Below are 16,758 nucleotides of genomic sequence, written 5' to 3'. Positions count from 1 at the left end.
GACTGTAACAACAAAAGACCACATCAGGTTCTATTCCTTTCAGACAAGAACAGGAATCTGGTGCTACACCGAGCTCAGGCGTACTAAGACTGAACAGTTGAAAATTGGAAATGGACCATGTGCTGTTTTTACAATCTTCAGCTGTTGATATTAAAGATGGTTGTTTGATAGTCATCTGAAGATGGTCATAACAGTTTAGAGACCAGATGCTGTCAAGTGCCTCTTAAGTTACTTTAGTACTTATAGTAGTAGTAAATCATTGTAATCGAGGGAAGATGAAGTGACATTCATCAGTTATTTTAAAGTACACTTTTATTCACATTTCATATTTAATGACATTTTCTCCTTCATACTATTTTACACTTGGAAGAGAAAATAGAGTTAAATTCTGTACCCCGTTGTGTAGAGGGGTTTAGCAAACAGGTTGTTGACGTCCTTGTGCGAAAGAAAAATGTGTTGGACGTCAGCTATAGGTCAAAGTCGAAGAAATTATTTACTAACAGTGTTCAAGCCCCAACTCTATGTGGATTCTGAAGCATAAACAACAAGAACCAGACGGCTTTGTTTCCATGCATGGCCATGATGTGGCCTCGCAAGCATGATCCAAGGACAGCACAAATTCCATGGCCTGGAGTTTACTCTCTGACTACTTTGTTAAAACAAAAGAGCTTTCTGTCCGTTTCCTCACAGTGGTTTGGTAGAAGTGATGTTTAAATAAACTAGTGTGAATGTTTAAATCTTAGGTTATCTGCCCTTTCTGCACAGTTGCCTCCTCACTTCCTCTGATAAGAGTCATTCTCTCCCTTACTTTCCTCTCTGTTTCTCCTCTTTTGTCTTATCTGATAGAGTGAAAGCCAAAGCCAGAGGCAATGGCAAGTGCACATGCACGGTCTCTTGAATGCACTTTTCTCCCTGTATTTCAGTGATAAAATCTCTGGCACTTCAGAAAAACAGCAAGGGAGACAGACACACTCCTTATTTCGTCTGTATTCTGTCATCTCTTTTACTTTAGCAGCTAAGTGTTACACTTCACTTTGAATGATTTCAGAAAAGAAATTGTTCATGTAGCATGTTTAGAGTGCTCTGGTGTACGAAACCATCATAAGGCCATCTTATTCGCAGTAAAAAGTGTAGGCATCACTTAAGATTATTTATGGCACAAATTTATTTTAACCCTCGGACGATATCATTATGTGAATCATCTTTATATAAGCAAATACTACTGCATGTTGATGTACTTGGATTATTTGGATCATTTATGTTATTTTCAGGTTGACTTGATGTACACTGCTCTTCTGTGCTATATTTTCTCCTGTTTATAAATCAGACTTGGAGCTTTGGATTGTCTGGCTATTTTCCAGTGAGCAAATTGATCATGCTGTGCTGGTGTGTGTCTGTCCACAGTGTTTGGTTAAAAGCACCGTTTCTTCCAGCTTGCTTTCTGTCTCTGTCTTCCTGTTCAGACTTCTGTAATCATTGCTTTTTGCTAATCACTGTTTGCTAACAGAGTACTATAATAATAATAATAATAATAATAATAATAATAACAATAAAAGATAAATAAAAATCAAACAAGAAATTATATCCTTAAACTATATTTCACACTGTTTCCACTCTGAGTAGGATGCTGACAGGTTGCCTTCACTTTCCATAGTTTCAACTAAGCTAAAAGGAAAAAATAATGACTCACACACACAATATTCCTACCATCTTTCTGCCTAGAATAGTTCTTTTCCACTATTATAGTCTCAGGGTTAAGGCTTCTCTTCTATATGTATGTATTGTGCTTAATTTACTCTGTCCTGCAGACCACATACTTCTCGATTGCTTTCTTGCTCTCTTTACTCTGGTAACACCTTGATTTTTATTGGGTGATTTTAGAAACTTGAATGTAGTACTGTACTTCTCAGTACTTTACCCAGTCTTACTGTACCTGCACACAACTGTGCCATTAAAGTTTAGGGCCTGTGTGATGTGGTAGACCATGGTTTCCTATTTCCAAATGAAAGACTTGTCCAACTCAATCCTTGTTGGTTCTGGGAACAGGAAGAGCCCGGGTCTGGTTCCCAGGGAGAAACGTAACCAGCCTGTTTAAAGTGAATCAGAGCGTGATCTGAGTTTGGTCAAGAGATTAGTTCTGTTTTCTGTTGGACTAACATGCTTTCCTCCAAAGTGACTTGCACAGCATGCTATAGTAGTCTTCCTGCATGACATATCTCACATGCTATTCCATCATATTGCGGTTAGAGTGTGGCGGAATAGCCACTAAAGGTTTTAAACAGGAGTCTAACATAAGTAGTAGTATTTTGATAGTTAAAATCCTTAATAGTGGTTCAGGAAGTGTAGTATTGTATGTTCTTTTGGTTAGTTTTTCTCCTAAAGAAGTTCCAGTGTACAGTTGTTGATGACAGCTTTTGCACAGGAAGTTAAACATCCGGAATATTTGGGAACTGCTTTGTGGAGAGTTTTGGGATCCAAGCACAAGCTAATCCATCATAGTCACAAGTTTATCTTTTTGGACCAAGTGCAGTTCCTGCAATCATAAACAAACCTCCTTAAAGAGTTCATGATGGGGATATGGAGTAATGTTAGCTACTATTTCCATTTTTATTTTTTAGAAATAATTGAATATACCTCAGGATCCATTCTGGAAGCTTTGGCATGAAATTTGTGGTGTTTGTAACCAATGTGAATTGCCATGCTAACATCGCAAATGAAGAGGTTTCTTTGATTCTTATCCATTCCATTGCAGTCTACCATTGCACTTCCATAAAAGGTCATTAATCAGCTTGCTGTGATGATGATGTGATGTGACACAGAGGTTTAAGGTTTGGGGTAAGTGTTTAGCAAACCACCGTGAAAGATTTCTACATGACCTCAACAACGGTTCTCCCACAAGAGAATGTAAAGAAACATGAAGTTTTTCTACATTGTAAGTATATAAGAGCGATTATAACATGAACCTGGCCCTGCCAGTAAGTATTGCTTTGCTGCTCTCAGTCTCACTCCCTCTGCTTAGCTTTTAACCAAAGCCAGCCAGGGCCTTTTAAACCAGGCAGAGTGGTTACTTTACATTCCCAGCTTCTGGGTTCAATCATGTTTTGACCCAGGGTCAATGATGACCTCATACCCTTCTTTCTGAGAACCAAGTCTTGAGCTGCCCTGGGTTCATTTCTCATGTCCAAACTGTCCACTCATTTGTGTGCTCCATGTTGCCTTAGCTGAATTTGTACAATGTTTCAAGTACTTGCCAATTGCCATAGTGCAGTAATAACAATCCCCACCCTTGACAAAACAGTATCTGTATATCAGGTTTTGGAATCAGCAGGCTCAAAGCTCCTGTGTGTACTTGTGAATGGAAGTTATTATATCTAAAGTCTTCTTGTCCCCTAAGGCCATAAATATACTTGCAGTTGGAACGTAGTTTGTCCTTGTTGAGTCCTGCATTCATTCTGAACACCAGTAATTAGGAAAACAGTGTACTTAAGCAATTTATAAATTTGCATACATCTGTGAGCTTCACTTTAAGCCAAAAGATTTTCCCATATATATTTACTCATTTATTTACAGGAAACATTCCAATCCTCTGTCCATATAGACTGACATTTCCTGTTTCTCATCCATCTAAGTTTCACCAGTACCTACATACATGAGACTGGCTCACAAGATCAGATAGAATCAAAGCTCATGGTAATGACTTCCCATCAGGAAGTGAGACACATTAGCGGCACAACACTGAGTCATGATCAGCGTTCCAGATGGCTGTGTGTTCGAATCCCAGGTGCAAGCCAGCTGCTGAGAAGCTGTTTCTGATTTCATCAGTGATTCCACTCATACTGTCAGTTATTAGAATGGCTGAGACACCAAGAAACTGATGGCAGCCAGTGACACATTTGGATATGCGTAAAAAGAAAATGCATAATAGACAGAGATATCCACTTAACCTAATCAAAAGGCTCAAGACATAGTTTTAAATAGTAGCAGACATAATGCAGCAGTAAGCTATTACACTGCACCTGCAATGATGCCATTTCCCAAGGGTTTTAGCTTGGGACTGTGGAATTGGCACCTTCTGTGTTACCTGTAAATAGTAGTACCTAGTAGTTGAGGGAAAAAAAATATAAGCATGTATAGACTGGAAAAGATTATTAGTATTTTATTTATTATTATTATTATTATTATTATTATTATTATTTTAGTTTAGTTTAGTTTAGCCACAATTAGCTTTTTTATTTTATTTATTTATTTGCCCTTTTTGTTTAATTTATTTATTTTATTTATTTATTTATTTTTGGCTTGCTGTTTAAAACATATTTCATTAGTAATATTGTAATATTTTTTGCTTAATTAATACAGGTGAATTAAGTCTATTGTACTCTGTAAATATCTTTCTTTTAAGTAAATATTATTTGCTTCAGGCAACAGAGATTAGGTAAATGTACACTTTAAGTTTAAGCCACATATTTACATGAACTGATTTAGAACAAATCGTAAAGTATTTCTTATAATTTGTGTGTGAAAAATAATTCAAAATGTTAGTAAATATGACAACGTTCTAGTTTTCTCTTGGCTCTGAAAAGAAATACAGTTTGTTTGTTTTCAGCAGAACCTGAAAGGTCACACACCTTCCTCATTAGAAGATCTTCAGTGATGTAAGGCAAAGGAAGACTCAGGCTATGGTGCCAAACTAATTTGCCCAGATTTATAGTTGACTGTAATGTGAAGAAGCTCTTAAAACACCTATCTCGAAAGAGTAAGTGGTGCCCTACTACTACAAAAGCATGTCAGCTGATCATTTATTCATCCTGGGTATGCCTTTTTATCTGAATTACTCACACCCACACTCATTTTGTCATCTGAGAACAGAGAAGAGGAAACAGAGAAGCTGTGTTGGCTTCGTTTTATCTTTTAGTTAGTGATTACATGATCCCTGAGGTCTTGTGTAAGACAGGCAGTGCAAACAGACTATAAGGACCGCTCCTTTATTTCCCTTGTGGCTGTGATTATCATCATTACTGGGTGGTAGAACATGGATAACCTTGCCCAAGGAGCATATTATTTCACATGCAGCTCTCCATCAGCGTCTTTTAAGATGTTTTGGAAACCTGATCCTGTTAATACAAGGATATAAGTTTGTGATAAGGTCATGTTAGTTGATGTGTTGTGGTGTGTGAAATAGGTGTAAATGTGTGGTATGTATGTTTTATGCAAAAAGTGCTGCTTCTGTATACTTTTAACTCATCCACTCATCTTCTGTATACAGCAGGTGGTCTGTGCATCGCTGCCTAAATGCTCTTCCCGAAATATTTGCATGTGCAGCAACGAAATAGTTGCACTGCAGTTTTATTGAAAGTTTCATGCAAAAGTGACAGTTGGGTAAGGAGATTTTATTGAGTTATTGGCTGTCACTTCCTTCTGACAGCAGCTGTCTGTGTGCCTGGCTTGCTATCACAGAGCTATAAAAGTTAATGGGCATTATGTGTGAAATCTCATGAACGAGAGCGAGCTCTTTCTCTCTTTCCTACCAGATCCATTCCACATATATTACTCATCCCTCCTTATCTGTGTGTTTGTTTTACAGAGGCTGACATTGAGCAGGGAAACATGAGTGAGCGCTTCGATTGCGACAACTGCAAAGAATCCCTGTATGGAAGGAAGTACATCCAGGCGGAGGAGAATCCATACTGCATCCCCTGCTACGACAGCCTTTTTGCCAACACCTGCGATGAGTGCAATGAGCTGATAGGCCATGATGCGAGGGTGGGTTTTCAACAACAAATTGAAAATTACTGTTTTGTACCTCCAAAGAAGGCCCCTATAATTAACAGAGACTCCAACATCAGACAGGTTCTTTGAGCTAGAATGGATCAAAGCTATTTTATAATTAGATTTCCCCCCCCCCCCCCCATGATAAACTCATTCAAAAGAGTAATGATTAAAACATTACACAGCATTTCAATGACCAGAATGAACTGCTTAATCCCTTGGAACCAATTTACCTACAGGTTTAATCCGCTTTAAATGAAAAGCGCATCTGCCAAAGCAGATCATTCATTGCCTAGTAAACATTAGTCAGGAAATGATTTTAAGTTATGGAGGAAATTAAGATCTGGAGATTTGGACTTGCACTGAACAGGCTGATCTGTTGTTGACACTGAGGGTCGGGAGGCAATAAACTGTGTTTGTCTTTGTTCTACTGTATGCAGGTAACAAGTTACACTGCCGTTTGTTTGCATATTTATTTTATACATGCATATACCGGGTGCAATAAACGTCATCCATGTGCTACTGATTTGCACATTATCTATGGAAACTTTTTAACGTCATTGGAAATATCTTTGGTTAGATAATAATCTGTTACTGGAAAAAAACACACACACACTTTTGTTAACCAGTTTTGTGCAATTTTCAGTGACCTGGGTATTATGTGGTTCTATGTCAGTAATTTTAACACACACACACAATAATACTAATGTCATAACACATTTGATGGTGTGCAGTGCATGTATAGCAATTCATCTGTGTGTGTGTGTGTGTGTGTGTGTGTGTGTGTGTGTGTAGGAGCTGTTCTATGAAGATAGACACTACCATGAGCACTGCTTCCGCTGTTTCCGTTGTGACCGCTCACTTGCTGATGAGCCCTTCACCAGCCAGGATGAATCTCTGCTTTGCAACGACTGTTACTGCAACGAATTCTCTTCCAAATGCGTTGCCTGTGACAAGACTGTCATGCCTGGTAAGAACATACCAAGAACTTTGTCTGAATCAGATATTTTGTTTGTGTCGGCTAGATTCACTCAGGTAGTACCGTCCTTTTGAATATAAAGAAGAAAACGGCGAAACACAGTGGTGCAGCATTAGCATTGCCCCTCACAACTCCAAGCCAAGGTCCCTGATTTAATCCTGATCATGATATTAATCCTTTTTCCAACCACAACGCAAAAATATTCTTATATGTAAATTGCCTACCGACAGTTACCAGTTGTTGTGAATGTGTGTGAGCATGGTGCCCTTGAGTAGACTGCTGTTCCTGAGTCTAGTGCAAATGAAGATGAATAATAAACTCATAATCAGAATTTATCTGTACAGCACTTTTGGATAACTCGGGGACAAGTTCAAACCTTACATGTAGCATATTTGTATGGAGTGGAAGTCCTATAAATTCTTGCCCTGTGCTTATGGGAGGCAGGCCATTCATGAGCAGGTAAAATCCCAAACAAGAGCTGTTGGCTAAGGAAGAAATTGGGAGTAGGAGAAAGAGATGGAAAAGATCCAGTTCTAGAAAGAGAGACGAAAAAATTCAGCAGTCAGCATAAAGGCAAGATATGACAGTAATTGCCAGTGTGCCGATCTTGCTGTCTCTCAGCCAAATCTTTTGTGCGTGGCAGTCTGCCAAACATCTGATGAGAGGAGGAGATAAGCCTGTAAGCTATTTCATCAAGGGCTGTATCATCCAGAAAGAGTAATAAAATAGGGAAAGATTCCCTACAGGGATTTGTTTACTCGTTAATTGAAAGAAAAGAGAGAATTCTGTAGTTTTCAATGTTATGGTTTTTGTCAAATGTCCAAAAACAGCCCAATACAGGTCTTACTAATTCTGTAGTAATAATCTAGAATGTAAAGACATTACTTTGTTCCAACAGAGCAAAACTTGTTTCATGCATCTTACACCAAGGCTTTCATTTTGCAGAAAGACACATAGTTAGTGGTCAGGAGCTCTTTCTGTGATGTGGGAACAGCAAAGTCAGAAACAATACAGTCTATGTTACAGAAATTCACTTAAACACACATTGCATACCAAAGTGTATTCACTTTTCTCAGATTAATTTCACCCCATGGGTTCTAGACTGAAAATGACTCCTCCTGTACTCTTCGCATCAAGTCAAAAGCCATGTTCCAGCTGAATATTTCTTCACAAAAGCCTGGAGGATTTTGTCCTCTTTCTTCCCTTTGCAGACTAAAGCTGTACTGAGCTCTTTAATATGGCCTTACTGAAGAAACCCTCAGCTGTCCTTTTCATCTGTAGAACCTGTGAACACCAAGCAGTCTTTGAAAGTCACTTATTGAGCATAACAATATCAGGTCATTATACTGTCACTAAAAATCTTTATTTAATCTGTGTGTGGGGTGTTTTTTTTTATGTGATCACAGTGGAACTGCCTTCTGAAGAATACTTTCTGCCCTAAAGCACAAGGCCATTTTGTTTAGATTAAATGTATATTGTAAGAGCCACTTTCTTTGTGTGTTGATCATTAGAATAAACTTGCTGAACTGTTTTGTTTTATGTTTCTTAGTTTTCAGTTTTCTCCTCACACACACACACTCACTCACTCACTCAATCACTCACTCACTCACTCTCTCTCTCTCTCTCTCTCTCAGGCACTAGGAAGCTGGAGTATGCTGGCAACACATGGCATGAGGGTTGTTTTATTTGCAGCAGCTGTAAGCAGCCTATTGGCTCCAAGTCGTTTATCCCAGATAAGGATGATCACTACTGTGTGCCTTGCTATGAAAACAAGTTTGCCCCTCGCTGCACTCGATGCAAACAGGTTGGTATCAGTAAATAGTTAGTACAGCAGCACCCAGGCACCAAGAATTTTTCCCATGCATTACTAATACCTAATCAACCCAAATTACATTCCTCTTCAGTATTTCAGCTGCCACACACTGAGTCACTCTGGGATTTTGGTATGCCTAACTGATCTAGCTTTCTACAAAACTAAGCCTCCTGTTATGAACATATCCTTAAGAGACAAAATGAAACTTGAATTAAACAATTGTCCTCACTATTAGAAATTGTCATGTCCCAGCTCTGTCCTGAGCTTAGCATACATCCCATATCTGCATGAGACTTACTCCAGGTCTTACTCTGGTTTCATCATACTTCTCAGAAACTCGATGGCAGGTGGACTGACATTTATAATTAGTGTGAACGTCCATGTGCATCTCTGTAAGCACATTTAAACACAACCTTAAACTGGATAGTTTTCATATTTTCTTATTTTTACAATATTTTATTCACATATTTCTCTCTTCCATCTCCAGTGCTATGTAATGCATTCAGAATTTTAAACATAGTGTTTTATATTTATATTTATTTTTCAAATGCAGCAGCTGTATAAACAAGAAACCTACACATTTCATTGTACAAGGAGCTTGGGCATATTACAATAAAGTTCATGAATCTACTGCCACTTATTTGCAACAGCTTGTATTGCAGTTTTAAGGGGCAAATCACTTGAATTTTATTCGAATAAGTCTAAAGAGAGAAGTACGTTCTTTTGCCATGAAACTTTCAGCTCTTGTTTCCTCTGTGCCTGAATATCCAATGGCATGTGCTTTATTTAGTGCACTAAGTAAGGTATACAAGGCAATTACGTTATACCTAAAGTAGTACACAAGAAACACAGATCTAATATTGTTTTTAAAATTAAAACTGTGAATCAACATAATGTAACAATTTCATTGTTGGAAAGTGGAGGAGAGGGAGAGGGGGTCCAAACAATATTTGCTCTGCAGAAATTTGGTCTCATGCCAAATCTAATTAATAAGTCGTATTATACAATGTTTTATTTAATGTGTCTATCTGTTTTAGGTCTTGGCCAAGGGAGGTGTGACCTACCGCGATGAGCCATGGCATAAGGAGTGCTTTTTGTGTGCAGGCTGTAAAATACAGCTAGCTGGACAGCACTTCACCTCCCGAGACGACCGTCCCTACTGCCTTAAGTGTTTTGGAAATCTCTACGCTAAGAAGTGTGAGGCCTGTAGCAAACCAATCACAGGTACATCAGAGTTAATATACACCTGTATGATATATTATTATGTTTTTGGTATAACTCATTTGCATGTGTGTATGCATGTGTCTGTGTTCTCAGGTTTTGGTGGAGGGAAATACATTTCATTCGAGGAGCGGCAATGGCACCAGTCTTGCTTCACCTGCACCCGGTGTTCTGTGTCGCTTGTAGGAGCTGGTTTCTTTCCTGAGAGGGATGAGATCCTGTGTCGTGAATGCAACAGCAATATATAGAGCCTGTATTTACACTACTCTCTCCATTCTCACACACACACACGCATGCTTCCATACTTACAGACTCAGAGTCCATCTAGTTTTCACAAATAGTGATCAGCAAAAGCTGTGGTGATTATAGTATCCTCACTTGATACTCAGACAGGGTGGTTTTCCTAAGCACACACAAAACATACTGGCAGATGGTGAAACCTTGTTTTTTTTGTCTTATTAGGTAAAGATAAGTTTGTCTAAGAATTTCCTTGTTTGCAAAAGAGTTACTATGCAAGATCCTGCTTGTTGGAAACCAGTCTATTCAGAATCGTGCCTTACTAGTTAGCATTGCTCAGCCTGTGGTGCTTTCACTTTATATAACTTTATGCCGTCTTTGTAGGTCTTTTTTAACCTCAAAGCAGAGAACACATGCTCAGCTCCGAGTGCTGCATGTCTCTTTCTGTATTCATCAAACTACAGATTCCTCAGCTGCACTGCTCACTTTGTTGGGATGGAAAGCAGTCCATCATTTTTTCCATTCAGTAACAGTAGTGCTTAAGCAATGCTTTAGATTAACCACCAGAGCTCTCTCATCATAGGACTACAACCAGGAGATGTAGTAATTATCACAGAGGCATAATCCATCCATTATTTTTGTTCTGGTTCAGTCGAACTATTCTGATTGTTAAGAGTGAGTAAAGTATAGATAGACTATATGATTACAACCTATAAAACACCTCAGGCAGATTTCTCCCTAAACGTCAAAGAGCTCTGTGGTCCACTAGATATGTTCAGTCCCACCAAAAAAAAAGACTTGGATTAGGTTGTATTAGACTAAATCATTGCCCATGTGAACACACATTTGGCATTGTATGTGAAAGTTTGATCCAAATCTGTTAAAGTTGAAGAAAGCATTAGCATTGACTGTTTGAGGTTTGTAGTATTTAAGCACTTTTGATGCGTTTCTTTGTTTTATTTTTCCTGGGCGTATTGTATGTCAAAATGCATTAATGTTTTTTGGGGGGTTTTTTCCTAATAAATGTATGTATGTAGATCACACCAAAAAGTGACTTGTACAAAAATATGTGGGAAATGAAGTGTGATGTGTTTTACAGAAAACATTCATGCATTTGCACTATGGCTTGAATTAAGCAATATCTTTGTGCACAGATAGTAGTAATAAATAAAAAGACACAGCATGCATACACTGCATATAAACTGAATACAAACCGCTTTCTTTCTTTGTATAATCTGTGGTCTTCTATACACATGCGCAATACTTCCCTGTTTTTCTTTAGTCTTTTATATGCTATGTGATTTTTCTTCTTTTTTTTTTCTTCTTCTTCTTATTTTTTATATTTCTATTCACAATTGAGAGGGTGTATGACTGGGCAAGTCCCAGGAAATATGTATGTTGCAATATGAATATGTCAGCAGAATGGTATGCATGCTGTTCTCATTATTATTTCCTTACCAGTCTTTGTTTATGGCTTTGTTACTGAAGGTAATAATACTAATTTCACAAAATAAAATATTTCTAAATGTATGTATTCACTTTGAGCTTTGATGCTGGCTAGTCAGAGTTAGCTAATGCTTTTTTTTTTTTTTTTTTGTTTAAAGAAATGTGTAATGTAGACATTTAGATTGGAAAAGTGGTTAAAAAAAAGATTGAAGCTGATCTAAATGTCTGTTTTTTGTTAATAAATATTTTATAAATTAATCAGGTTTTGGTATCATTTCCTCTGCGAATGTATTATAAGATATTGATCAAATCTGTTGCACAGCAGGCTTTAATGATCTGAAAGAAAACTTTATAGGTTTATAGGTGATTTGCTTTATATATTTATATATAATGTACATGGTATAATCAAGGGTGCCTTTTAGGATCTGTCGTGGGTGAACAATGATACTGTGTGTGTGTGTGTGTGTATATATATATATATATATATATATATATATATAATATATAATATAATATATATCTGTTTATTGATCCAGATATTCATATCTGTATTGGGATTTAAACCCAGGTATGGGTTTTGTCCCCCACCATTTTTAAAAAAAAAAATTTTAATATAGATGTGTGCTGTTTTGTTTTTAATCCCACTCACCCTGTTATTGTGTTTATTTTTTACCTGCCCATGATATATTCCAAGTAAATAAAGGCCAAGAGTCTAATTAAAAGTTCTGCATCCCTGACCAGGACGTTACTAAGAATGAATGAATGAATGCAGTAAATGCATCAATCCCATTCACATTAAAGAATGATTATTTCTTTATCTGATGAGCTTCAGATTTGACAGTTCACTCACACCTATGCATTTCATATCTGATTACACCCAGATAAAAATAAGAACCTTTTTCTTGTGCAATCGTTTTTTTGCATCCCACGCAATTCCCACTCTCTTTGTGCACCTCTAGTCTCAACCAGATGTCCTGCAATCCTTTCTGTCAATTAAAAACATGAATAATGCACCTCCTGTCCTTATCAGTCTTTGTATCTGTTTGGAACTTCTCTGGTTTTACCAAATGTGTTTGGTTTCTTCCCTAGAATAGATTTTAATTCACTGGAATGAAATATTTTTGACTTACATCTTGTTTTCCCTACACCTAATATGCCCTGTTTCATGAAGAGGAGGATGAGGTGCATCATTCATCTGGAAAATATTTTCAGGGATGTGGAGTTGTACAGCTAGTTAAATGAGTTTTAAAGCTACACTGCATTCATTTCTTATGTGAATGATGCATACTAAATGTACAAATGCTAAAGCCTGATCACAAGGGGAAAAAACAGGAGTAAATTAAGATGATTTTTTATGTGCTAAAATGCAATCTGAATGTTTTACTATAACTACTGGAAGTCCATTTCCCATCCTCCACCGAAAACTGCTACAAGGCTTATCACCTGTTCTGTCATTGCCTGTTGTCACTCCCTGGACAAATTTTACACCTGTTCCCAATGATATGTTCACTACGAACCTCAGCTCATTCCTTGCTGCTCCTTGCAAATAACTAGTGGTTTTATAAAACTTGCTACTATGAAATGTGCAGTGCTTCAGTTTTGGCCCTGCTGCTTTACTTTTACCAAGTTTGCTTGATCTATTCCAGTCTATTTGTTGATCATCTGAACTATTGCCTGTTTATGACTTTGCTTTATCTTTAAGAGAGCTTTAAAATAGCTTGCTCACAAGTAAAAAAGTAAATAACTTTTGAGCAAGCTGTTGTAAAGCTCTTTTCAAATTCTGTTTGGATTTTTGATATAAAAATAACAAATTATTTGTAATTTCCTGGACGATGTTTAAGTGACATGTTTCAGCAATGTCAGTCCAGAAAAATTCTTTATTTCATAAGGAAATTGTAAACTACAACAGAAATATATTCCCAAGCCTGACTTTGCACATCTGTACCTAATATTCCGATGCTCCTGAAGAGTATAATTATCAGGATCAGGTGTGATCATTTAGGGTTGGAGCTAAACTGCTAAACTATGTGGTAAGAAACGCCGGGATCACTGGTGGGCATTTACAATCCGTATAAACAGAAACTTAGTTTCAAAAACTGCAGAAAAGTACTGCATAAATATGGAATCTCCCTTTCATCACTTAAATCAGATTTCTATCACAAATGTGGAAGTTTCTTTTTTTCAGTCACAGACTGATTTATGTGTGTATGTGTGTTTTTGCTGACTGTGCCGTTTCATCAATTTCATGAGAACTAGAAACACACACACACAGAGAAGCAGATTCGCCCTGCTCGCTCGCTCACTCATCTGCATTGGTAGATGTCTTCCTCCCCTTCTCGCTTTCTGCATTTTCACCAAAAAAGGTAATGGAGAAGGAGCTGGTAGAGGGGGAGGGGACAAGGCCTTCTGGTGGAAGTTGTAGGAGCTTGTGGGAGAGCATTTCAAGTCGGGGAGTCAAAAGCATCTGGAGCTACTCCATTGCACTTCTACTGGGGGTCAGTTCAAACACACACTGCCCTGGGGCATAAAGTCTGAACTGATGAGGAAGAGGGGGGTGATGTTCACGTGAATAGGGTTTGAAAACGTACTGCGAAATGTCCATATAAAAGACAATACGGCATAGTGAGCCTCAAAAAGAAGTGTGTGTGTCTGTGTCTGTGTGTGTGGCACCAAATAGTCCACAGATGATCTATCATACTTGTAGAAAGTAGCTGTCCCCTAAGCAGCTGTATAGCTCTCCTCTGATAAAACACATGATCCCTCTGTTTGTCTTTCTGTCAGCTCAGACATAACTTTCGAATGTGTGGACATATGTGCCTCTCGAACCAAGAAACCTATTCACATGTGTATCTATTTGGCCCAAAAAGATTTTGGTGGTGTCTGGTGTCTTTGTGTGGTGCGTTACATTCCTTCCATTATGTGATTACATTCTTGCGACATTGATGGTTTTCACATGTACATTAGATTAGAGAAATTCATTACGTGACCACATAACACATAGTGCAATGTTCAGTCAGCCAACACACTGATTCAATGTGTGTTCCAAATGCACTTCCTGGCACTCTGGTGTTTTGTATTGTTGAAACGGAGGCATTGCACAATTCATCTGGAGTAGGCTTGCTTACAGAAAAAAAGCCAAAATGGCAGTCAAGGAAATTATTCTTTCAGTCAAAAAGGATTAGCAGCTATTACACAGAAAAATACACTCCATTAAAGAGTTACAGCTTTCATTTGAGAGGATATGAGTCATGAAGGCAAACATAAACTAGTATGAGTTCATAGATTAGCATATTGCTCATTCATTTGGACTGAATTTTATATCAATGTCGTTTTCAATCTGAAACTTTGCCTGCGATACAGTTATGTGTAAACAAGTTCTTTGAGCAACTGCCATTAGGAGACATTAGCTCATGTTTTTAGGTCCTTGTTTATATCTGATGCTGTTATCCAAACCTATTTTGTGAGAGAAGCATAGCATGAGAAACCATAAAGTCCTCCTTTTACCTCATGTTTGATTGAGAGCTAAGCTTTCTGAGCTTTATGTCACGTCCAAAGTGAAACAGGAATCTGTCTGTCACTGGAAAGGACTGAAACCCAACCGAGAATATTAGTAATTTGGTTCAGTCATTTCCAGTGGAAAGTTTTATTTGGAAAGCTCGAAAATGTTTATTTTAGTTGTATAGGTTAACATTATTGATGTACAATTCCATTTTACACAGGGCAATGGAAAACTCTTGTGTGTGTGTGTGTGTGTGGTGTGTGTGTGTTGTGTTTCCAGCTAATGGCACCACATCCTTGTCATTACTCGATCGTAGTTTTAGCACGTGCCACAAAGTGATTATTTGCCTAATAAAGTGAACCCTCTAAATAATGTTTGAGGGCCAGACAGATGCTAGACTCTTCTGGCTCTACAGGAAGCAGGTCTATAAAGCAGTGGAGAGGGCTTGTGATCATACACCCCAGATTGTTTCCACATGCACCACACAGTCAGCCTCTAAAAAAACCTCCTTAGGGAAAAACCACCTTATCAGCCTCACTGAGGTAAATAAGTTCAACAGAAGGGTTCAGTTGTGTTTGTTTTACCTTTCTACCGCTAGGCATAACTGATATAAGATACAGTAGGATACAGTTTATGTTACAGTGAACTATTATATATCAGTAGTAACTGTACTTACACAGTGTGTCACATATGAAGCATTGCTTAATACTGTAACTCAGCACTATTTTAATTATTTTTTATAAGAGCATGGCTCTAAGAAAAGTTCCAGTTGCAAACCAAATCCTGTGTATATACACTACAGAGTCAAACGTTTATGGACACCTGAGCATGTCACCCATTTGTTGGTTTTCTCTGTACTGTTACCACAAATTTGGCTGTCTTTGTATGCTAACATTTACAGTGTTCCTTGGTCCAGCATGAAAATGTCCCTGTGCACAAAACAAGGCCAATAAAGACAAGGTTGGAGGGGAAGAGTTCGATTAACCTGCACTTTTATAAGAATTTTAACACAAATATTCCTAATGCTAGTTTTTGATTCAATACATCCATGGTAGAATTTGGAACAGCAAACTTTTAAGTTGATTTATTTGCAAATATAAACACTTTTTCCAAATTGACTTGCAAACGAAGTGTGATACTATCATGTAGTTAAATAGCTAAAGGAAACAGATAAAAGCAAAGCTCAAGGGGTTAAGGCTCTGTGTTATTGATTGGAAGATTATTGTTCAAGCCCCAGCACTGCCAAGCTGCTACCACTGGGCCCTTAAGCAAGAACCCCCAAGCCCACCCGCCCACCTCCTTCTCCAGGGGCACTGCATAATGGCTGACCCTGCGCTCTGACCCCAATCCTCCAAGGATAGGATATGTGAAGAAAGAATTTCACTGTGCTGTAATGTATATGTGACAAATAAAGGCTACTTAACTTCAATTCAGCAAACTCACAATATCTGTACAGAAGTGGATTATCAGCAAATCTGAAACAGTGTCAATGACTGTGGCTATTAAACCACATGAAAGAAAGGTGATTAGCCAGAAATAGTGTCGTTTACATCTTCACTTAAGCAGTCGGTGACCTAAACACTCCATAAGATCCAGAGACATGTTGGAAGCCTCCTAACACATTTATTGAAAAGGTATTTCAATAGGAACAGGAAGCTCTTTCACCATTCCTCTGCCTTATGTGTTCAGTTCCCTTTTTCCACCCCAGTGACACCTGTGGCTACATAACCAAAAAATTCATGAGTGTGATGAGTCAGGTACTTCAGCCAGACAGGAAAGAAAGTGGGAGAAAAAAAT

The 16,758-nt window shown here is 37.9% G+C and overlaps 1 protein-coding gene across 2 annotated transcripts in view; it reads left to right on the top strand.

Moving 5' to 3' along the window:
- Positions 1 to 11,720, top strand: part of fhl3a (four and a half LIM domains 3a) — a 28,996-nt gene extending 17,276 nt beyond the window's left edge. For both annotated transcript variants that reach the window (XM_058398869.1, XM_058398877.1), the window contains exons 2-6: positions 5,582 to 5,760; positions 6,562 to 6,736; positions 8,380 to 8,549; positions 9,596 to 9,782; positions 9,876 to 11,720. In XM_058398869.1, the coding sequence (XP_058254852.1) occupies positions 5,605 to 5,760; positions 6,562 to 6,736; positions 8,380 to 8,549; positions 9,596 to 9,782; positions 9,876 to 10,027 (840 nt within the window). In that variant the 5' untranslated portion in view covers positions 5,582 to 5,604 and the 3' untranslated portion in view covers positions 10,028 to 11,720. The remainder of the gene's footprint in view (positions 1 to 5,581; positions 5,761 to 6,561; positions 6,737 to 8,379; positions 8,550 to 9,595; positions 9,783 to 9,875) is intronic.
- Positions 11,721 to 16,758: the final 5,038 nt, after the last annotated feature.

This window comes from Hemibagrus wyckioides, linkage group LG01 (genome assembly GCF_019097595.1).
Source record: "Hemibagrus wyckioides isolate EC202008001 linkage group LG01, SWU_Hwy_1.0, whole genome shotgun sequence".
Classification (NCBI taxonomy): Eukaryota; Metazoa; Chordata; class Actinopteri; order Siluriformes; family Bagridae; genus Hemibagrus; species Hemibagrus wyckioides.
Note: the sequence above shows the minus strand (reverse complement) of the source record. Positions and strands in the feature narration are given on the sequence as shown.